The following is a 23679-nucleotide window of genomic DNA, read 5'->3' as shown; positions in this document are numbered from 1 at the left end:
GCACTATCAGTTTTAGGATTCCTGCTTTGCTTAACTGCAGACATTAGAAGCAGAGACAAACAATGCTTCTGCACTTCACAGGAAGAGAGCAGAAATATCATTACTAAGCACTCAGATACGGTGATAAGCAACACGGCAAAATACAAGAATTATATTCAGAAAAGGATTCCAATAGGGCACAAATTGGAAAAACAATACACATTAAACAGTGTGGATAAAAAAATACTGTATGGATATTTATTTAGCAATTGTCCTCAAGAGTTCAGAGGTACATAAAAAAAACTAAATGCAGAATTGCACAAATTAGATCTGTGCAATTAGATTTGCTCAACACCTCTGATCTTTTCAAAGCTTAACTTCATAAATGTTTCCTTCAAAAACATCTCTTAAGTGTAGTCATATAACTGCACTTTAATCATCTGGTTTTCTCTATTTAGTCATCTATAGCAATTCAATTTTACGTAGAAAACTAGTTACGTCCTTTATTTTTAATTTAATTGTCCCACATGTAATTAAATTGTACAGAATACTAACAAGATAAGGATTCACAAACAATTCAGAGGTGAGGATAATCAAAAAGAAAATAAAAGTCAAGCAGGTACTTAATAAAAAAAGCTTATTACAACATTCATAATCAAATATCATCTTATAAATTATATTTCCCAGCAGTGCACACTTCAAGCAGATAGAGTAAAATAACCACTGCCATTAACTAAAACACAGATTATGTACTAAAAAAATCACTACGATCATCACAGATCTTACAGAGATAGCAAGCATGATGTGGAGAAAAAACCCACTGTATTGAAATCTGAAAGGGATGTATGAATAATCTAAAGCATTTTGGAAAAACGTGTTAGATACTTTCAATCAGGAAAATTAATAGAGCTTCTTGTTCCTGAAGGACTGGATCATCCTTCAGATTATTCAGTGCTTTTGCAAAATTAAGAAATCATGTTTTGTACTTTAAAAAAAAAATCATCCCTTTGTACATAAAAAGCAAGATATTCCAGACTGCGGTCTTAGAATAGAGAAGACGATTCATTCTGCAAGCGTGATGAACTTCAAGGAATAAATGCATCTTAAACTAGTCTTGAAAGACTAAACCTATCTCTGATAAATGAAGATTTCTACTTCTGAGCAAGGCAGATCGCTCTTCAAAGTCTACCCATTCTTTCCTCACTCTCAACACATATTAGGTAGAAATGTGGCTCAGCAGACACACTACCATATGCTGTATACAGCAAGAAAAAGAAACACTGATCCTTTTATAACTACATCTTATCATACTGATATTTACCCTTTAAAGAAATCCAAAGACACCAACTGCTTAGGAAAATGTAAAAGCAATAGAGGTAACAGCTAATTTCCTTACTGAAGTGGATTTCAAGTGGTGCCTATTGGAAAAAGTATTCTACACTTTAATTAGAATAAAACTTGTTATTGATTTTCGTATTTGTCTTCTAGCACACACAAGTTTGGAACATATCCTGTACACATGCTATATTAATATTCCAAATGTATTATTCGATCAATATTTATTGTCATGGAAAGATATTCCACTGTAATGGAAAGTTGTCTTACCCATATATTAAAATTTAGGCAAAATACATTAAACTGCACAGACACTGGTTCATGGCTTCTGCATTGTTTTCTATATCACTAACCACATGCATGTGCAATAGCATTTGAAATTAGAATAAATTTACTTTGTTCTATAAACCAAAGGATGGGGCTTAATTTATCTTATTCTAGACCTGTAATAGTGGCAGGAATTAACTTTGCTTCCCTCTCAACCACTCCTTTAGGCTTCCCTTGTAGTCAATGGAGAAAAAAACCACAGAATTTTACTTATTCCTACTTCCTCCTGCTCATTACAAAACCAACATGAACCACGAGCGCGTAACTAGAGATCTTAAGTAGATAGAAGTCTCAAGTTAGATAACGTAAATATCACTTGAAGACAACTACACTCTTAGTATTTAACACATTTCAGGATAAACTATGCTGAAATGCCTGTTTATTTGGAATAAAGTCAGCCCATTGTACTCAGGCAACTTCCCACTGGCCACGTAAAATAAGATCTCTTTGGAATTCTCATGGAGAGAGGGTACAAGTTGTATGCAAAGTAGCACTGGCTTAGATTTTAATCTGTGCAACAGATACGTGGGTGTTTCTCCCACCCCACAAAGTGTAAAAATCCTATTATGAAAGTCTGCTTAAAGACAACTTAGGCTTTTTTGAAACTTCAGAATAATTTCTGAAGAAAAATTGTCAGCCTCTGTCATAGGAAATTGGATGAACTGTTATGCATAATGAAGGCTTTCATCTTAAGGGGTCATCCTCTTAATTACCCTGTGGAAGGACAGTTCTGGACCTAAATTGGTATGGCTGAAAGACAGTGATAGGTACCATACGCCCCTAAACTTTCATAATGTTATCTGTCAAATTCAACCGAATTATTGCTGACTCTACAACAGTGTAAATACTGAAATATTCATGGAAATTCCTTAATCCATGGCCTGAAATTATAAACAGACTGGCTGTTTTCCCAGTTATCCATTAACTCTAGCGCAGTAACACTGTTCAGATTTTTTTAAACTGATTCAAAGGCATACACTGCCCAAGTACCATTTAATCCTGCAAGATGCCTTTCTGAGCAATGCAGACCCAGCCCTGTTTATCACCACACATGGAAGTGTCTTTTCTCAGGCCTACACCAATGCACGCTTTAAATCAAGAGCCAAAAGTTTCCATTTAAAGACAGGAAGAAGGATTTCAAGACAGCACTGTTCCACAAACCTTCCAGAAAGAGAATTAGCAGAAAGGCAGAACCCATGCAGTGTCCTGACTGGAGAAAATACACCAAAAATTGTAATAAGCATCTACATAGATAGCAGAACACACCTAAGAAGCATCTTAGATATTCACCAGAACACAGAAGTTATACAGGAAACAATAACAAATAAAAGCAGAATAAGTTTAAAGTACCCTAACTCGGTCTAATATTTATTTTTGAAAATTTGACCTTGTCTTGTACTTTTTTCCAGTAGTGCAACTAAAACTGAAATTCTAAGGAAAGCTATCATAGAGTCAATCAGCAAAGAAAAATAAGTGCACTGTATACAATCTAACAGTCCCTTTAGGTCACACCTTCTCTTCTTATTATTTTATTGATGGTTTTGAACAAAAACATTTAGAAGAATTTTTAAATCTCAAAATGCAAAGCAAAAAATATGAGACCTTCATATTTTTGAGTATATGTAGAAAAAACTCGCAAGTGTAAAACCAAAGGTTTTAACTGACTATGATCATTAGTACAATTTAATTTCATTTTAAACCTATTTAAAGAAGCAACTCAGTACACTTAGGGGGGAGGATGGTGGGGAGAAAGGACCAGAAAGCATTTTCTATGCCAGCAGCTTAATAATAGTAAAGAGTTTACTAACACAACAGGCTTGTAATTTATGCTGTACTCGTTTTGTCAAGTCCTTCATTAAATGCAGATATTTTGTACTTGACAAGGGACTTCTTTTGTCCAACGCAGACAGCCTAGAGAGTGTGTTGTAATAACATGTAAATTGTAATCTCAGTGTTACATTAGTTAAACTATGTTTTCATACAGCATTAGTATGCTGTAGTATTAGAAGAGCCACAAGGATGGTGAGGGCTCTGGAGAACAAGCCTGATGAGGAGCGGCTGAGGGAACTGGGCTTGTTTAGCCTGGAGAAGAGAAGGCTGAGGGGAGACCTCATCACCACCTCCAACTGCCTCAAGGGAGGTTGTAGAGAGGTGGGTGCTGGGCTCTTCTCCCAGGGGATGGGGGATAGAACAAGGGGAAACGGCACCAAGCTGTGCCAAGGGAGGTTCAGGTTAGAGCTAAGGAGGAAGTTCTTTACTGAGAGGGTCGTCAGAAGCTGGAACAGGCTGCCCAGGGAGGTGGTGGAGTCACCATCCCTGGATGTGTTTAAAGAGCGGGTAGATGAGGTACTTAAGGATATGGTTTAGGGGGTAGACAGGAATGGTTGGACGTGATGATCTCAGAGGACTTTTCCAACCGAGCGATTCTGTGATTCTGTACACTTCAGGATTTCTAGTCTCATTACAAACTTCCCCCCCCCCACCCCACTTCTATGACACATAGCTCTGAATTGTATGGAAACACTGTTTTGTAACATCTAGTACTATTACAGCATCTAATAGTTCTGTCAGAGTGTAAATAACAACCTTAACTACCCCTGTGAATCAGCATTACACTATCAAACTACCTGGGTACCCAGAGACTCGACACTTAACCTGACTTTAGGTTTCCTGACTACACAGTTGTAAGCTTTGCAGTTCTCTTTGACTATTAACTGATCATCAATTAACTCAAAAGGTTTCTCAGAGTATGGTTTTGCTGAAGAAAGCAGAACTTTGTGCTCTAACGTGGGATTGTTAGGACTGAAAATTTCATTTTTAATAACTAAAGAGAATAACTTACATTTTATTTATAGCTTCCAGAAATATCTGACTCAATACACTGCAGTGTCAGCTAATCATCTGATTGTCAGGATCTGACTTAAGCTATAGTATTTTATCAAACTCTCTAATATATTCAATGTGTTCGTATTTCTGCTTTGGTCTTCTACAAATTATGTCTGTATAACACCACATGAATGACAAACAAAACTTAAGGAAAGTGAACAAAAGACCCCTCTGTAATATTACCTGTTTCAATTTCCCAAATATAAACTGAATTATCTTCACATCCTACAATTAGCAAATTTTCAACAGGGTCAAATTTTATCTTCTTCACAGGAAACAGATGCTTTCTGGCATGCAAGAGACATACTCTCTTCTGAAGGTGGAGAATTGCTACTGAGTGATCACTGCACACACAGCACACTGTGCTGTGATCTTTTAACTGCAAAACAGAAAGAACTTCAGTTTCAACACTGTAACCACAGTCATAACCACATCATTTTAACAAGCCTGGTAAAAGTTGTTCAGTGATGCCTTTCCCAGGACGTACTCATTTCAGAAAGCGATGTTTTATTTCAGACTACCTCTCCAAATTGTTTTTAACAAGATACCTGTACAACTGATGTCCTGACAGGGAAACATACAATCTCCTTTGATTTTTCAATTAAAGAAGACCCACAAAACCCAAACAATTTATTCACAATAGTTAGTCTATCAAAGCAGCAAATATATAAGCAAATATACAGCAGCAGCTGTCCTAGAAGAGAAAGTAGTAAAAAAACCCAATACCTTAAACCAAACTGCTGTTCATGTGATATAAAATTATTCAGGTCTTACTACACGGAAGTCAGGGGCAATGTATTTCTAACAGAAAACTGGCTATGTACAACTTCATTTCACACTGTGTGGATCTGTTTCTGTAAACTCTTCCCTTCCCGCAAGTGATTTTTGGTGACACACAAAGAAATTCTACTCTATGGAGAAATTCAGCCCTGTGCAGATAACTGAAACACCATCCAAGCAGGCATTAAGTCCTACCAAGTTTCCAGAGAAAGGGCTAGAGAGCCTTACAAGCATTAAGAACATATGCCACTGCACAACATCTTCTGGGCTACTTAATCTTGACATGTAAATGAACTCCGAGTCAAACAGAGGTATCAAATACATCTTCACAGGTTTTCTAAGATGCAAGAGAGGAAATCCCATTCCCATGGAATACAAGGGATACAGAATTTGTTTAACAAAATTTTATAGAGCGTTCAGTACAATAAATCAGTTATTTTTGAAGTTTTACTTCAAAATTCACTTGAAGAAAAGCACACAAAGTTATTCTAAATCCCACAGAATACAAAATCACACACACAAAGGACCACAAGGATGTGTCAGGAATCAAAATGAAGTATACACATTTAGATTAAAATCAAAATTAAGTATACACATTTAGATTAAAATACCATTGGTCCCAATCTTTTTTTGCTATGTTCAAACACCAAGCCTTACTGATTATACTTTTTAACTTCAGAAGTTAGGAGATAATCAGGTAACGTATAGATTGACAACCATGAGATTAAAAATGGTGAATACGGTATCAAGAACTTCAATTTAATATGTCGTTGGGTTAGGATCATTTCTCTGAATAACTGAAATTGCAAACTAACAATAAATCTACCCTCTGCAATTAAAAGCCGCTTTCAAACAAGACAATTAAATGAATGTAAATTAAGGATAAAGTGCTGCAGGATAAAAGTATTACCAGACAGTTTTTTCTCTCATATTTATAGATGAACACACACACACACACACACACACGTATACAGAGATACTTGTTTTATTATTGAAACATCATTTATTATGCCTTTACTTACCCTATAGTTTTCCGGAGATCGCATGAGCTCTGTTACTGGACCAGACTGCAGACTAAATTGGTGTAAGATGCCTCCAGTAAATATATCCCAGCAAATCACCACAGAATCCTGGCCCCCTGATAACAGCCAGCTCGGATCATATCTTACCGATTTATCATGTGGGTAAAGTAAACAAGTGACTCTGCTACTATGACCATCCAGAACCTTATAAAGTAGATTATCTGAAACAGGATGGTACATAAATTATTTCTGTTGTTTAAGAACAGAGGTTCTTTATTTTACATATTCTACAATCTTTTGGGATCAAAGAATTTTGGACATGATCCTAAGAGAGGGGACAAAGGCCTGCACTCTGAGCTTCATCCACTGAGATCTATCCTTTTTATCCCTTCAGATGGATCTTTCAAGAGTGAAAATGACAAAGATGACTATTGCCCATATTATGACATCCCCCATATCTCACTTCCATGTGACTCCATCCCCACGGCCTATTCCAGGACTCCTAACAGTGCAAATCACCTTGGGGTACTAAACTGATCTGATAGATCAGCTTCCAATTCCCTCATTCATTCCCTGACCATCTGCCTTAGTTTTCAGACAGTTTTTGCAGGGATCACTGGAAGGGATGTCAGAAGCAGGCAGTGCTTGACTGAAATGAATTTGTACAGAATTGTTAAAACTTACCTTTCAGCAAAGATATGTTTTCTAGAAGTCTTGCTCTTACAGTTTTTAAGCCTAGCGTTACAAAAATCTTCCCATTTTCACATCCACACACGAGCTTATCAAGACTAGGTATGTACACAGAGGAAGTGACGACTGCACTTTTGATTCCATCTTTAGACGCACAAAGATGATCAATAATGCCCTCTGACACTGAATGGTGTTTATCAAAACTATCCTGAAGAGTCCGTGTTGTTGTAATTGGGATCTCTAGAAGGTGGGGGGAAATTCAGGAATTTAAAGTTATTTTTTAAAATTCAAAACAAGCTAAAAACCAAGTAAAGCAAAATAGACATTTTCTTCCCTTCGTCACTTCCTCTAACTTAACCTTTCTGCAGCACAGCAACTGAAAGTCAGCAGTTGCTATTGCAACACTAGATCACATCTCACCAAAGCCTTCTTCTTACACCTTCCTATGAGCAACCATAAGCAAGACCAACTACGCAAATTTGCAAGACATTCAGTAGAGAAGCATTTCTGAGCAGATGGTAAGGAAATAGGAACATTTATTTGTTCATTTAACAAAGGATTTTCAGACACTTATCTTTGTCAGTGCCTTGCTCCTTCTAACCACAGGCAATCATCACAGAATGAATGAGCATCACTTTCTAGTGTGAAAATATTTTCTTGAGAATTTAAGTTTTCAAGAAAATTGACTTAAAGACAATTAAAAAGACAGTATCAAGAGCATAGAATTGCCAAACCTTTAGGCGAACCATCGAATGTTGACACAGGGACATCAGGAACGTGCCACAGAGTGATCCTTCCTGAAGCTTCACCAGCAAAAAGGACCTTATAGAAAGGCTCCTTCCTTTCATTCATGAAGCCCATGACAAAAGGAAAACTCTGCCAATAATAACAGTAAATCAATACTGATATGAAAGAGTTGATTAAATAATATAATAATAAATTGCAAATTTTAATTTTTTTTTTACATCAAGAGCTGTAGAAATATATAAAATATAATGGTTGAACCCTCACATGTCACTAAATTCTGCTCAGACCAGGTCTACTCTGCCTGGTGTGAGGCCCTCGAAGATCACCTCTGCTTTGCCAGTATCCTTGGGTAAGCCTACATCCCAAAAGTAGAAGGTTAGGAGGGCTCCCTAGGTTTACTGTCATTAAACAGAGAATCTACTGATAGATTTTTATACCAGTGTATAAGAAAAAATGGCAGCACGACCACCAAGATCAGCCTAAAACAATGCAGTGAAAGATTGATAATCTTCACATCAGTAATTCAGTAAAGCTCTAATCATGATAGCTTAAACTACTACAGATCATGAAAGGTAAGAATTATGCTTTTACACAAATAGGTAACAGTTTAACACCATCATTCAGCCACCTGGAAAAAGATACTACAAAGGTACAATACCATTGATAAATAGACTTACTGACATCTAGTTTCATTTAGTCAGCGCTAGAACTTAGTGCAGCGTATTTCTCTCAAACATCATGTTTTTATTCTCCCATTAAGACTAAAAGTTGGTAGGGTTTTTTTTGCCTGTAGGTATTACACAACAGATAATTCTATATCACCACATCAATAACATCCAAACTACCTGATAATCTACTGGTGATTTGGTTTCCAAAAACATCCTGTTCAGTTGTTACACAAGCTTCATCCTCAAGTATCTAGCTATTAAAAACAGGTGAGGTGTGTAGGGAGAAGCTTCCAGTTGCACAAAACCCTTGCAAAAGCCAAGAAAATTACCAATCTCCAGGTCTGTCTACATTCATATGTTTGAGTTTACCCTAGGCATGCACTTTAGAAATGAATGCTTAGGTTTGTGTTGTGGAGCTGTGTTGGAGCACCAAATCTGTATTCTTTTTGCATGAAAGTAAAGATGTGTGCAGGAGCACACACACACAAGACCACCACCACAAGAAACCCCCATAGCACACCCTGTACTGTAAATAATGCGGATGAAAAACCATCAGCATAAACTGGTTTGTTCCACACATCATCTTTACTTAGCATAGACACAGCTTGACTCTATCTGCTCCTTCAAGACATTTTAATAACATCTCCACATGTTGGATATATTTTATTTACTACATCAAAGTTTGGGAATATATTTCACAATAAGTAACTGTACTGTAACGTGGTTCAGTTTATAATCTATGCATGGAGATAAACTGGGTCATCATGTAGGCAGTTCTCCTGTCTGGCAAATCTGGTATACAAATTATTCAGTAGTAAGGTAAACATTAATGCAGAGATATTAGAAGAGGGCAGGGGATGTTGTTTTTAAAATGTCTATATTTTTGAGGAAGCATATACGAGCTTCTTTACCACCACTGTAACCCTACTATTTGCTAAACCATGTGTTTTGGCTTATCTCTTTTCCCTCACGATATCTGACCTTTTGACATCCTCCAGCAGTTATTCTATCTGATTTTAGATCACAGTGTTTGGAGTAAAAGCTGAATGGCTTGTGTTATTGCCCTTCAACTGAAAATCAAATCTGTCAGGCTTCACAAGAGTATGCAACAAAAATGCTTTCTAAGAGCCTATAGTTGTCAACAGAAAAAAAAGAGAACACTCGAAAGCCTCGCATAAGTATATATTTGACAGTGTTTCTAGTCAGGTACAAATAAAAATACGTCTCCCTTGAATATTTTCAGAAACTGTTTCAAGACCTGCAAATATACACATCAAAACCCAACACAGCTATAGGCAGGAATTAAATCTACGTCTTCCAACAATTGCTCTTTCATAAACAGTATTAGCAGTGAGGCTTAGCAATGGAACCAGAATGAAAGCTACACCGAAGCATCTGGTTTATCTGTTTTGGATCAATTTTTGTCAAAGAAGACAAAGATTTCCCCTCCCCCTGACCACTTCCTACTTTCTGATCAGCTTTCCAATTTTTAAAGTAACTGTTTTTCCTTACCTATTTCTTTGTGATCACACCAAGCACTACTCAAAAAGTGAATCGAGATGCAGGTTTTCCAATATCGCTGAATCCACCTGAGCTACTTTGTCCAAGAAGTAGCTTCTAAATTTGAAATTGGTGTGACATGCTCTAAACGTGAATTCTCAATCAGAAGTATAAAGATCACCTGCTCTTTTAGCTTCCTCTTAACCATCTAGGCTTCTTCAAGCAGCAGCCATGGTTCTGAAGAGCCACATGTGTCTAATCTCACACGCTGTGGGTACTGTCAGTCTGCTCACAGTGGAAGAAAGTTAGGCATGTGATTATGCCTCTGAAAGGCTCAAGATAACAGCATTCTGGATTAAGCGTCACAGATTGAAACCCCTTCAATTTAGGATTGATACACATGGGAAAGGACCTATTTACATAGCTACACTGAAGCATGCATACATTTCTTAATAAACCAAGAATTAAGCAATTTGCTTATATTTGACCTGTGGGTTGTCTTTTTTGTGGATTTTTTGTTCTGTCAGGTTTGAAATTAAGTTTCTAAAGCTATTTTGGACCACCTTTAGCTTAAAAAACCTTCCCTTTTTGCCAAAATTAGAAAGAAAGTATCACTTCAACAATTAGCCTATGTATAGCTGAAAATACAGGAATTTTTTCACTGTGAAAAAAGGTAAATGTTGCCAGAATTTAAGACAAAACTGTACTATGAGCACGTCCGAGTTTGTAAGTAAAAATCTTAAAGTGAAGGAACAAATGTTTCTCATTGTGTTCATAGAACAAGTAAATCTGTTGATGAATTCAACTATTTTTTCGGGATCATTCAGGTAATTGCAAACAATGAAAGAACTTTTGAAGCTCACTGTAAATCTTTGTAAGTTTACCTTATTTTCCTTCACACCAGTAAAGCAGAGTAAATGAGGATAAACAGTTTCTTTCAGCACTTTCCCATCAGCAGGATATACGGTTTTAGAAAGCCCACTGCATAATAAAAACAAAAGCTATTTAAAGCAATATTTTTTAGAAAGCTGAACAGTAACATCCAAGACTCACAAGTTCAATTAGAAGCTACCAAATAAGTAATTACAAGTGACTTTCTGAAATCACAGCACCAGCTGCCCAAGTTCTACATGGCTAATCTTATTCCTGCATCCCCTGCTGTGTCAAACAAAGACTGAGGGCTGTCAAACTCAGGGTAAATCTTTGAGTGCCACAGTGGTTTTGTTCTGGTTTTTGATCATTTGCAACATGCAGAGATTTTCCATAATAAACCTCCCAAAGTTCATCTTGTACCTGAACTTTTTGTGTGAATTTCTCATCTGAGCCCACCTGTTTAGCAGCTGGTAGATGTAACTGTGGCCATCTTCTGTCCAGATGATAAGTCTGTAAGCTGCTAGTACTTCTCCACCAGCAAAACACTGACCGCTTTCACAGAACTCAGTGCAAAGCAAGGAGAAATCACAGTAATCAAAGACCTAAACGCAGAAAAAACAAAGTATAAACAAACTGTATTGGCACATTCATTTTAATTCAAGCTGGGTTTGGGCAATGGATCCTTAAGCTTGACTCTTTGTAGTTTGACTACTTCTTTTAAAGTCCAAGCAGTTTTCATACTATCAAACTACTGCAAAGCCAGACTCAAACAATATATGTTGAAGATAAAGAAACTGACAATTAAAAAAGCAACATTAGAGCCTTCTGTTATATTAGGGGATTTCAGATAGCATTTATTTTGTCTTGCATTTGTTATTAATATTTACTGGGCTATTAATTTGTTATAGATAGACAAATAATGAATTAAGCCCATAAATACAACATTGAAGACTGATAGATGCTCTAAATACTTCTGTCTGTATTCTCTAAAATATGATCTGCTGGCATAATCATAGCATGTATCTTAAAGCAGATTTTTCCTATTCTTCTTTGGGGAGCAATAGCCATTTTTCTTTTTTCACAAATTGAAAGCAATGAACATATAATCCCCTTTGCTTGCAAGAACTCTTCTCTCTTCTACTTCTAGAGCTAGTAAGAAATTATTTGACTTGTTTGCTTCCTTTGACCTTCCCATTTTAAATTGAAACAGGGTATGACTAGGGCATCCTGGGATAGTGTCTGCTTGTTCACATTCCAAGAGGCCTCATGGAGAGAATATTCATAGCCACATTTCTATAATTTATTCCAGTAGTGTGAGAAAACAGATTTCAGAATAAGAATCTCTATGGATTATTTGTAGCCAGTTTCTATTCATTACCTAACTTGCTAATTTCTAGCTAATGTGGTCTATAAATTCAGTACTATACAACTGGGTTAGGGAGCCACTCTAAACAGACATGTGACTCTCCTACATTACATGTCGCTTATCTTTCAAATAGAGCAGTAAGATCATAATCTTTTATTTTAAAGCTGTATATTCATTGGCACATGAAAGTTGAAAATCCAACATGACATTTATATTTTACTGCTAGTAGTGTTACAGATAAGTATTCAAATGCATCATGGAGATATTACAAGAAATGTGCAGCTCTCATGAAAAAACATTATGGAAATTAATAGAAAGCAATTCTATAGATGGAGAGTCTTTATAAATACTTTTGTACAGACTTTTTTAAACAGTCCGAGAAAAATCTCAAGGACACTCTACAGCTGTAATCTTCAAAGTTGACTCAAGTGTATGTGAAATTCCAGCCCCCCATCAACAGCAGTGGTGTTTGGATCAGGCACATATGTTGCACGAAGAGCTCAAGATTATTTTAAGAGAAATGTTATAACACTGGGAAGAAGAAGTACAGAGTTTTTTATGACAAAGTTCAGTTTAACTAAAATTTAAAGTAATCTAATAACATTTTCAGTAACTATATGACGCATTTATTTTCTTACAGCTACAAGAAAAAGTATTAAGTGGAACCCAAGATATTGACCCTGATGCAACAAAGGTCCCTGGTTACCGAGGACTTGCCAACTGTGATTACTTCTGTCATACTTAAACCCTTCTTGTGCACCTTTGTCTCCTTTTGAAATGCACTGTGGCGAGGACTACAATGCACCCAGTGCTCTAAAACCGACTGTTACTTAAAGTAATCCCCTTTTAACCCATCCAATGTCATGCTAAAATTTTAAAGCAGAAATACATTAATAAAAAATACACTTCATCTCAGTCAGGAAATAAAGATAAGCAGAGAAGTCATAGAGCACACTATTATATCTGACAATTAGTGAATACTTGTTTAAACTGAGGAGCAAAACAAGTATCTGCATATAAAAATCACAGTTGCTTTTCAAAATTAACAAAATTAAAAAGCATGTATAATGCTCAATAACGTACCTGCCAGCACGTGGAGGACACAACTAGAAGGAGCCTTTCTGTGTAAGTACAAAACCGGACTGCTTGACACCTTAGACAGTTCAGAGATTTCGATTCCTTCTCGCAGACACTTTGTCTCTCCTTTACAGCACAGAGGAAAAAAAAGCAGTAAGATTCATGCCAGATATCTGAGCTTTTACTTTTAAGATAGAAGCAAACTACTGAAAATAATTTTGTTAACGTACACGTACAAAATGCAAAGCGACATGTAATTCTTGAGTAAAAGGGAGACAGGAAGACAGCAGGGTTAACAAGTACCTCGTAAACAGAAGACATTCAGCATGGCTCAGACCTTGATCTCACTTAAAGAAGTGATAATGAATATGGAGAAGGACTAAAGGTAGGTTATAGATATCATCAGCTGTAATGAATCTGCTAAGTACTCTTCAGTCAAAAAAATAGCTGCAACAACATATCAACTCACAGTATCAAATTCAGAAGGGCTGATGAATATTCTGCCTTCCCACTTATCCTTGTTGCAACCAGGACAGCCTGAGGCCTATGGCGTTGCCGTATGTCTTGTTTGAACTTAACACCTCTAAAAATTAGTGGAAAAGTAATCCATTTCCTTAGCTTTGTATTGCTGAATGTATGGATGGTTTACAAAATATATGCGTTTTCACCCTTTTTGTGTGACTTATCAAGGCCATCACGTTAAAAATTATTATACTGAAATAGTTTTTATTGATTATTGACTAAATCATTGAAAACTGATGGTTTTTGTTTTGAAAGATAGCACCAGAACCAAAAACTCTCAGAGAAAGAATACGTTGGTCATAGAATCACAGAGATCAAACTGCAAGTCCTTCTCTCACTACACCTTGCAGCTCCAATGAATTCAAATTAAATCCAACAGTATTTATTCAAATCCTGCTCTTTAACATATGAAGTAGCTGGATTGTTCATACTCCGCGCTCCTTCCTTCACAAAAGAAGGCCACAGGCAGTAAAAGCACGGCACCATACCTCTCGCACTTTTCTGATGTCTGTAATGAGTTGTTACAGCGCCCGACGCTTCTACAGCACGACAGTATATTCTGCCCTAGGAATGTCGAAAAGACCCTGCCCAAAACACTGCAGATAACCAAAAAAGCCTCCGGTATGGTATCAAACTTGACAGACTCTCCTGAGGGGTCCGACTCTACCCATTAACAAGTAGCACTGCGGTATGCTCCACAGTTTGCCGAGTAAGGCAGTAACGTGTTACTGATGTTTAGAGAAGATTGCTGACATGTTGCCGTTTCTGTTGATGATTCATAGAACTTAGCTGTAATACTGCAGTCACTTTGTGAATCTGGCTCTCAGAGTTTAATTCAAACACAAAACACTACATTCCAATCCTAACACTTGTGCATGTCAAGTGACAGCTGCTGAGAATATTAATGCAGAAAAGCTGCACGGAACGAGTGAATTTGAAGACGGAGAAACAGGGCACTTGACACAGCAAGAGACTTTTCCAAGTGAAGAGAGCATTGTGGGAGCCAGACAGAGGGAAGCAAAGTCTAAAGGACCATTCTGAAGAAAGTAACAAGGGTGAAGAGGGAGTACAAAGGCCAATTTTGAAGAGCTTTGAGTTGAAAGGAAGGAGTGAAGGGGTTCAAAGAATAGAGCGATATTATCAGGGCAGAAGGAAAGCATTACAACTTCAGCATCATGGAATATGAAAAGACACAAAACCTGGGCAAAAGACATTGCAGTCATCAAGGCAAGAGCTGTCCAATGGCCCAATTAATTTTCAATAGCAGTATGAGGGTGTGTTTTCAGAATTTTGTGACAAAGTTAATAAATTCCATTTAATACATATCCAGAAGACTTTAATTTATTCATATTCTGCTTTATTGTATCTTTTACTTGAGAATATTACTGCCTTCATGTTAGCATTCAAATAGCTATTTCACATCTCATACAAACTGACCTGTATGCTATTCAAAGATGAAGATAAGTCCCACACTTTAAGAACTCCAGTTACAGACACTGCAACCAATGAGTCTTCTGCAAAAGGTTAACAGTGAGACAGTCAACTTGAAACACCAAAAGAGAACCTTGGCACAGACACTGGTGTTCTATACAGCATTAAAACAGGGATTCTACCGTTTAGATAACATACTAAATTTACACAAAAATAACTAATTGGTAGACAGAAATACAAAACATGCAAGCAAATAGTGAATAATTATTTTGATTGGATATATTTCAATAGAAGGCATAGAATAGTGGATTTGTCCCCTTAATTCCCCTGATATTACAAAATTAATTTGTATTTATATCCAAGAAATGAGGCTGCTTGTTTTTGTCTAAGAAACATAACTAATACTAGGAGTTTTTAAAGCACCTTCTTCAGTGCCATCAATGTAATGTTAACATCTTGTACATATCAGCTCTGTAAAACATGACTATTAAGTCTAATAGGATCGTACTGTCATAGTAGACTTGTATTATCGATACAGAAATATTTTATCGTGATCTAACTTGCCTACAAAAATAAGTCTACAGCACATACCTTGAATTCTTGCAGAATGCACAATACACATGCAATTTATCCAGTCAGAAGACTGAGATGACGATAAAGTGTGAAGAACACCCAAAGTCTTAGCATCAATAATAAGAACATCTTGATATTCTCCACAACAAAGGAGCCAGCCTTCACCTGTCATTCGGAACGAGCAATGGTAATACTGCACAAGCAGAAACAAAAGTCAGCGTACAGAGGTACACAAATGTGCATGCATATCTTTCACATGAAGCACGTCATATCTGGAACTGTAATCAACACCTGTAGCACTACTAAAAGTCACTTTGTATTGAAAGTAGTATCTGCCCTGCCTAAATACTAGGCTTTTTTTAAGCAATCAGGGTGTTAATTTTCTTTATAAATTCCTAAACAGTTTGAAGCTTTTTCTCTGAGAGGCCAGGACAGAGGCCTCCTCTCTCTCCAAACATTTGATAAAGCTCCACTTATCAAGAAGTACCTACAGATGAAAAAAATCAGGTGAAAATTCATAATGATTCATAAGGAATTTTCCATTCTTTTCCAGGAAGAATTTCTACTCGGTGAGATATTTTTCATTATGACACATGCCCTAGTGTTCAGAAGATTCACCCTTTCTCAACAATCATGTAAAGAAAAGTAAAAATGGGCACATAGCAAAGTACTAAGCAGCGGAGATGACAGAGGTGCAGAGTGATCATGAAGATTTCTTCTTTTTTTAGATGTTTTACATGTGCAAGGTCATTTGCATTTGGTGTAATATCTACCCATAATTGTACATGTAATTGCTATAAATTTATAAGCATCCACCTCAAATGGAAATGACATGTAAATAGTATCCTTAAAGGGAACCATCATGTAGTCAGAGGAAAATACCAGATAGACACATAAAATTGCGCCCTATTTACTACAAGTTTTGCTTAGATAATAATTCTTGGTCTATCAGTTAACTAATTGAAGTCTGAAAACAAAAGCAGCATAAATAACTGGGAATAGGATAGGCACTTCCTCAGATATTATGAATGATCAGAGGCAGAAAAGCTTAACAGTAGGAACCATTTGTAATTACTGTTACTCTTAAATTAGGCATGAACTGGAGGATTTGTATAGTCTGTCCTCTGAGAAAATACTACACTGGTTAAAATCCGCAAATGGTCGAGTTGACCCTGGTGTTGAACTTCATTTCAAATAGCAAATATTCAATTTGCACTGCTTGGCATCTGCCATTTATGGCTGAATCATCTATGCTAAACGAAAGGAACCTAATAAACCAAATAGGTTAGTAGTTTAATTAAAACCTACTAAGACTAAAAATAAAACAACCATTTTAAATGGCAAGATCAAAATCAGTGTGCACTTAATCACTTGGACAACAACATTTTGTAAGAAATTATACTCTCTCAGGTACTATTATGCCGCAAGCAACCATTTCCCATGGAACACCACCACCTACAACAGAACAAAAACCCACCACAACAAAAAACCCAAAACCAAACCAAAAAAACTCACAAAAAAGAAAAAAATAATCAATTTTTTATAAATATATGAAGGTTGCATTTTAAGAATAGTTTCTCCTCCCCCAGCAACACGTATTCTTTTTCCTAAGAAAGTTTTCCTGTTAGATGTTCCCATGTTTCTTCAGCCACACTGCCCAAGTTACAGGGTGAAAATCATTACCTAGCCAAAATAAGACCTAGCTCACTAATAGATAGATAACAATTTTCTCAAAGTATTTGCTTCTCTTACTTGAAGGATAAGAATGAAGATTCAGCCTCTGATCACCACAATGCAGATCTGTCTACCACTGTGCAGAAGTCCTCCATAACTTTAACTCGTAAAGTCTAATTAAGGAATACAACAAAGTAGATGATGCTGCCCCTCTACTACATTATAACTAAGGCATTGTATTGTGTCTGTATCTACATATGTAAAAAGAATATTGTGTATATGCTTTAAACATATACACAAACATTATAGAATAACTTAGTCTATGCATAGACATCCACACATACGTATAGCATATATTAAGAAGTTATTTTTCTATAGTTTTTATTTGTTAATTTACTCAAGCTTTTTCTCTTCTTTTGACTGTTAACAACTGTGCATGAATTCATCATGTCATCCAAAACAGTGTCATGAAAGCCAGTATTTCTTCTGGAAGTTTTAAAACATATGGATTCTGAATTTGGTCGTAGTTTGAGTCACATGAGGTCTCAGACTTCCATCATTTGGAGGCTTAGTTCCACCCTAGACTTCCTCATTGAAGAAGATCAGCATTTTAATTAACCTGTGAGCCCTGAGCTGCTTTTCTACTAACATATCCAGAAATAAGCCATGTCTCTGAATCAAACCCATACACACTGGTCTCCTCAGTCATATACACACATGTATTTCAAACACACCCTCATGCTCCAACATTTAGATACTTAGTGTACCTGGATAGACTTCAAAGCAGACACTGGAAATTATCTTAAGTAATAAAGCAATTTGGCCTCTGAAAATAAGTGATCTGTCACAAGCTCTGCAATGAATGAAAGTGCATTTTTGGAAGTGAGGCAGAGCAGTCTTTTGGAGGTCAGCAGTTAGGCATCAAAACCTTTCAAACGTTTAAAAATAAGACCTTCAGCAAACTGTTTCACAATGTTTAGCTTGATTGCTTGTACTTCTAACATAAGTCATAAAAAAAGCCAACATTAAAGTTGAAGTTTCCATTCAGTTTTAACACAGGACAAGTGCTAAGATCACTTTGCTACCCGATGCTCAGTCTTTAAAATAAGTTTATTGATATTGCATTCCAGGCATTTGCAGCTTAAAAAGCGTAAGTTTGATATGATTAAGAAGTTCAGAGGAACATGAAAGTCTCAGTTCTTTTATTAGAAGGAAGTAAAAAAAGGGAAAATAAATATAAAACTATTTGTATTGCAACAGGTTTTTTCCTCCTAATAATGTTATGAGCTATACACTTAAAATTGTGTTTTGGAAAAATATCGAGTTAATAAAGCAAAACTCTTGCAGTGAACAGAGATGTTCCATGAAAAGTTGCTATACTTACATAGATTGCTGAATGACTGTAAGGAAGCTTTGCGTTCTCAATGCACTGTCCACTAGCGACATTCCAAACACACATCTCCCTGCCAAAGATAACTTTGTGTTATTCTCTGTCATTTCCACTCAATTGGCTGGAATAACTTTATGACACCAAGTTTTTCTTTAGCGCTGTACTTAAGTGCAGTCTGGTCGTTTATGTGGCTTTTTGTTACAGATTACTGGGTAAGAAAATGTTGTGGTCATTAGTAGGGGATGACACACAGTATCTGTTTCTTTTTGTTTTGGTAATTACACCCTGCTGCCTTGCAGCAAGCCTGACTTTAAGGCCAACTCTGGTCTACAACAAATTGTAGGTATAGTGCCATTACAGCTCGTCAGCACGTCACTGTAACTATCTGTCGTTGGAGCTACATCCTTCTGAAAATGATTCATTTCACTGAACTTAAACTATACGTTTTGGAAATCATAATGCATCTTCTGCAGCAGCAGACTTGTTCTTGAGAGGAACCCTAGCTTCTGTTGAGAAGAAACAGTGCCACCATGAGGCTATTCCTGAAAGCTATTAGTGATACAACACACGCCTCTTGACAACCTAAACGTCTGCATAACGTTGTACCAACTTCTAATTTCAATTAAGGTTAATGTTATTCACCATGCTATAGGACTGGAGTACAACAGAAACCCAATCAAATTAGATATTGTAAATGAGTTTATAAGAGGTATGTTGTCGTAGCTCAACAACTGCAAGTTAAACTGACACTTTCAGATTTTATCTAAACAGCAAACATTATTGTCATAGTTGACTAAAAATCATTTTATGATTTCTGAAATTGCATTCTAAGACATTTTCTGTATGAGGACTTAAAGAACACATCGGGAAAAAATATTTTATTATATCAGAAACACTACTTAGTTATTTACATTTTAATCTATGCAATCTCATATATTATGATAATCTAGAAATATCAGTTAATTTACATTTTCAGCTGAGCAAAAGCAGTGAAATCTACACATCTATAGTGTAGCATCAGAGCTGGCAGACCAAAGGTCGTAACTTAAACAGAATTCTTATGTTATTAAACACTTTAAGGCAGTGAATTTCTGCTTGTTTCTATCAGAATGACAATTACAGTAACACAGCTAAAGCAGTAAAGTTGATATGTACACACAAATACGCACAAGTGAGATCAAGTTATACCTTCAGCTTCTTTAGCTGCACATAATTTACTGTACGTACTTAAAAGGAGTGGTACCACATGTTGATAAGCCTGTCCTACAGCATATGCTATATGCATGCACAGGACAGCAGTGAACTTCTCAATCATTATGGATTAATTTCTAGATTTCAACATAAAGAAGTGCAAAAATGCTGTTCAAATCTAATCCTTCTGGGATAAATCAGTTATACAAACACTTAAGAGATTCTGAAGTGGAATGGGGGGAGAGTATCATCTTCCATACTATTTCCTCCAGCCTCAATAGAAGGAGATGGAAGCTTGAAAATGGCAGAAGTGAAAGATTCACAAGCCAGAAAATGCAGTTCGACAAACCCTGCATCTCCTGAAGATGAGGCTTCCTATTTGTAATTATCTCAACTTCATGTTGCAGCCTTCCAGGGAACAGTGATGGATGCTTTGCCCTTATGTAATACAGATGAGAAGTCAGCAGTAATTTGGTAGAAGTGAACATTTAAAGGGGCCAAAAGACTGTTCAGCCCTACCTATATACATTGCAAGCAAGCCTGATCCCTTTAGAAGCAGACCCTCTAGGATGTGAACATCTTTATGGTACATCTACAGCAAAAGCCTCATTTGGTTCTTAATGCTTTTCAGCCCAGCTTTTTGGAAATGCAGTATCTTTTCTCCCAGTATGATCTGGAAACAGCACTGCACTAACAGAACATCAGAATTAAGAAAAAAAAATAGTTTCACCTCTGAATCCTTGTGTAGAAATTTAGGAGGCCAATACAAAACTAATTCTGTATGCTTCTCACCCTCCTTTCTGCACATAACAACCAAAACTGTTTACCTCTAACTGTCCAGTGGGGCAGTCTAACCTTTGAAGATTAAGAAGCCTTAACCAGTTTGTTCAAGTTAACCCTTTCTTCTATTCTCATGATTGAGTGAGGGAATCTGAGATCCAATCAGCTGGAAAGGATAAACAAGCTTCTCAGTGAGAAAGTAGTAGCCTTACGGTGTAGCTTGAAGACAGGCAATTGACAGGAACACATGAAAGGAAGATATTTTAGCAGAGCTGTCCCATTAATCGAAAAGATGAACTCAAAATGAGCAAGACATTAAGCAGCAAGACAAAACTAAGAAAAGTCCTTAAACAAGTAGGCTACTAGCCATAACTACTTTCAACAGCTGAAATCCTGATCAGACCCCAGCTGAAAAGATTATCAAATATTCAGAGAGAAAAAAATTCTTGGTTGTCAACCTAGCAGAACTGCAGAAATTTGTTTGACTCAAGTAATGGGTCAAGTCAGAACAAACACATAGGAGAAAAGCTGCAAGATCAGGAGTTTCTAAAAGGACATACTCCAAAATAGCAAGTCAGATGTAAACAAAGACAAGGAATTCTTGTTCAAAGGCAATCTTTTCTGTGCTGCCATGCGTACCCACTGAGCAAGCGTAACCTGCATCAGAGTACATCAGCCTCTTGTACTGATTCAATTGTCAAGACTGGGCTCAGGAAGGACAGAAAAAAAAGCACACGATATTAAAATGCTTCTGAACCTGCTGATTTTCTCTGATAGCCTGTTACTCTCCCTTTGAATGGGGCCTAGGCTGACCCCCTCTGTGAACAATTAACTCTCCTGACTATTAACTGGATATCTGAATCTGTCAAACCCTTCTGTTGTCCAAGAGATGAGCTCTTAGTTAGAATGTTGTATATAAGCAATACAGTCATTATTCTCAATAGCTGCTATTCTTTCATATCATGGAAGAAGTAGATTCAAAAAGCTGCCTGCCAAATGCCAAAACTGACCTACACCTGACATTATTTAATGATTTAAGAAATGAAAAATTGAATATTCAGTTACCTACCCATTTTCAGTAGCACTTACTACATATGGCTGTTTCTCAAACTCTCTTGCTTTTGCCAAACAAGTTACAGAAGCAGTATGGCCAAAGAGAATTTCCTTAGATGAAATCTAGGAGAATAATAAAATGATTTAAATTAAACGTGGTGTTTTCTGTATAAACTAAGGATATCTAAACGCTAGTGAATACTACTTGCATATGTTTTTATTAATGAGTAATTGTCAATCTGCTTTACAATCTTACTATCTTCAGTCGTGTTTCTCAAATGTACAAAGATGTGGATGGATTAAGCAGTTTGCATAAAGTACAGTCTTTGTATTCACTGTAGTCTAAAAATTGCACCTTCTGAAGAATTTCTGGGGCATCAAATGTTATAAAATAGCCAATGTGCAGAATATCTCTGGCCTGCACCCTGCAGCACGCCGCAAAAGTAGCAGAGTGAAGTAGAGAACTGATACAGCAAAGCTCTTAAGAATGTTTCGTACCATGTGTTTAAGCAATCCCTTTGATTAACTTCACTGTGTGCAAAGATCTTTGTGAGAAAAGTAGTCCCATAAAAATGCAAACTGAAGTTTCAAGCTCTATTTGAGCACAAATGGGGCAGCCAAATCCAAGAAGAACAGAACCATAGTTCTAGGAATGCTGAATAGAAAATTGGAACTGCTTTGACTCTGTTACATTCTCAGTCAAAGCAAAAGCAATAATACATTAGGAAGTTTGCAGCTTAATTAAAAAAATATATTTTATCTTACTTCTTCCATCTTTCTACAAATTTTTCCACTGTTAATCTGGTAGAGAGCTCTGGGTTTACAAACAGATTTTTTCCTTAAATGACAGACCATGCTCAACAATAGTTTAAAAAAAAAACTCCACAAGATAGGAATCATGATAATTGTGTATGTTTACTTGCTGTCATTACTCACAGTACACAATCTCAAATTATAATCCACAGATCATGATAATCTATGAAAATTTTTCCGAAATCTGCAAATAAATGGTTGCTCATGTAGGCATTTCAACACTTTTGCTTCACGAGTTTCCTATAGCAAGCACCACACTATCTTTAAAACTTAATCTAAGTAAATGCAATCCCATTATTAATAATAAAAGATAAAACTCCAATTTATTTGGCAGACTGTAGCACAGTGGACACAAACCTTTAATTCTGATGAAAGATCCCAGAGACATATTTGTCCTTCTTGACTTCCCGTAACTATAGTCTGCTGGTCATCTGTAATCATAATAGCAGTGATGCTGTGAGAGGGAGCTATTTTCCCCCACACTGCCACAGCCTGTAGTGATACCTTCATAGTCAGCACCTGAAAACAGAAACAAGTCACAATGATTCTAAGTAACATGAACTGTAAGAAAAAAAACACAAACAAAAAACAACCTAAAAAGGCAATTTAATTAACACCTGAAAAGGGGAGCTACAAAATACTGCTGCAAAAGAACTGATGAGGCATTGAAATATTTTCCAGTTGTTGCCAATATCACACAAACACTTTCGTTAAGATAGCAAAGGGGAGCTACAAAATACTGCTGCAAAAGAATTGATGAGGCATTGAAATATTTTCTAGTTGTTGCCAATATCACACTATCACTTTCATTAAGATAGCATTCACACAGAATCACAGAACGTTAGGGATTGGAAGGGACCTCAAAAGCTCATCCAGTCCAATCCCCCTGCCGGAGCAGGAACACCCAGATGAGGTTACACAGGAAGGCGTCCAGGCGGGTTTTGAATGTCTGCAGAGAAGGAGACTCCACAACCTCTCCGGGCAGCCTGGTCCAGGGCTCTG

General features: G+C 36.7%; 1 protein-coding gene across 1 annotated transcript in view; it reads right to left on the bottom strand.

Annotated features, from left to right (window-relative positions):
- The window catches only part of WDR72 (WD repeat domain 72), a 55543-nt gene extending 32356 nt beyond the window's left edge, over positions 1-23187 (bottom strand). The window contains exons 1-12 of the mRNA XM_010192339.1: positions 23035-23187; positions 21881-21987; positions 18835-18913; positions 15795-15969; positions 15210-15286; positions 13257-13376; positions 11264-11409; positions 10819-10915; positions 7754-7895; positions 7014-7259; positions 6330-6550; positions 4711-4906 (exon numbers count right to left, since the gene is read on the bottom strand). Coding sequence (XP_010190641.1) covers positions 4711-4906; positions 6330-6550; positions 7014-7259; positions 7754-7895; positions 10819-10915; positions 11264-11409; positions 13257-13376; positions 15210-15286; positions 15795-15969; positions 18835-18913; positions 21881-21987; positions 23035-23187 — 1759 coding nt within the window. The remainder of the gene's footprint in view (positions 1-4710; positions 4907-6329; positions 6551-7013; positions 7260-7753; positions 7896-10818; positions 10916-11263; positions 11410-13256; positions 13377-15209; positions 15287-15794; positions 15970-18834; positions 18914-21880; positions 21988-23034) is intronic.
- Between the last annotated feature and the right edge of the window lie 492 nt (positions 23188-23679).

Source organism: Mesitornis unicolor, unplaced genomic scaffold, assembly GCF_000695765.1.
Source record: "Mesitornis unicolor isolate BGI_N332 unplaced genomic scaffold, ASM69576v1 scaffold5859, whole genome shotgun sequence".
NCBI classification, from domain to species: domain Eukaryota; kingdom Metazoa; phylum Chordata; class Aves; order Mesitornithiformes; family Mesitornithidae; genus Mesitornis; species Mesitornis unicolor.
This window is presented reverse-complemented; position numbering and strand designations above follow the sequence as displayed.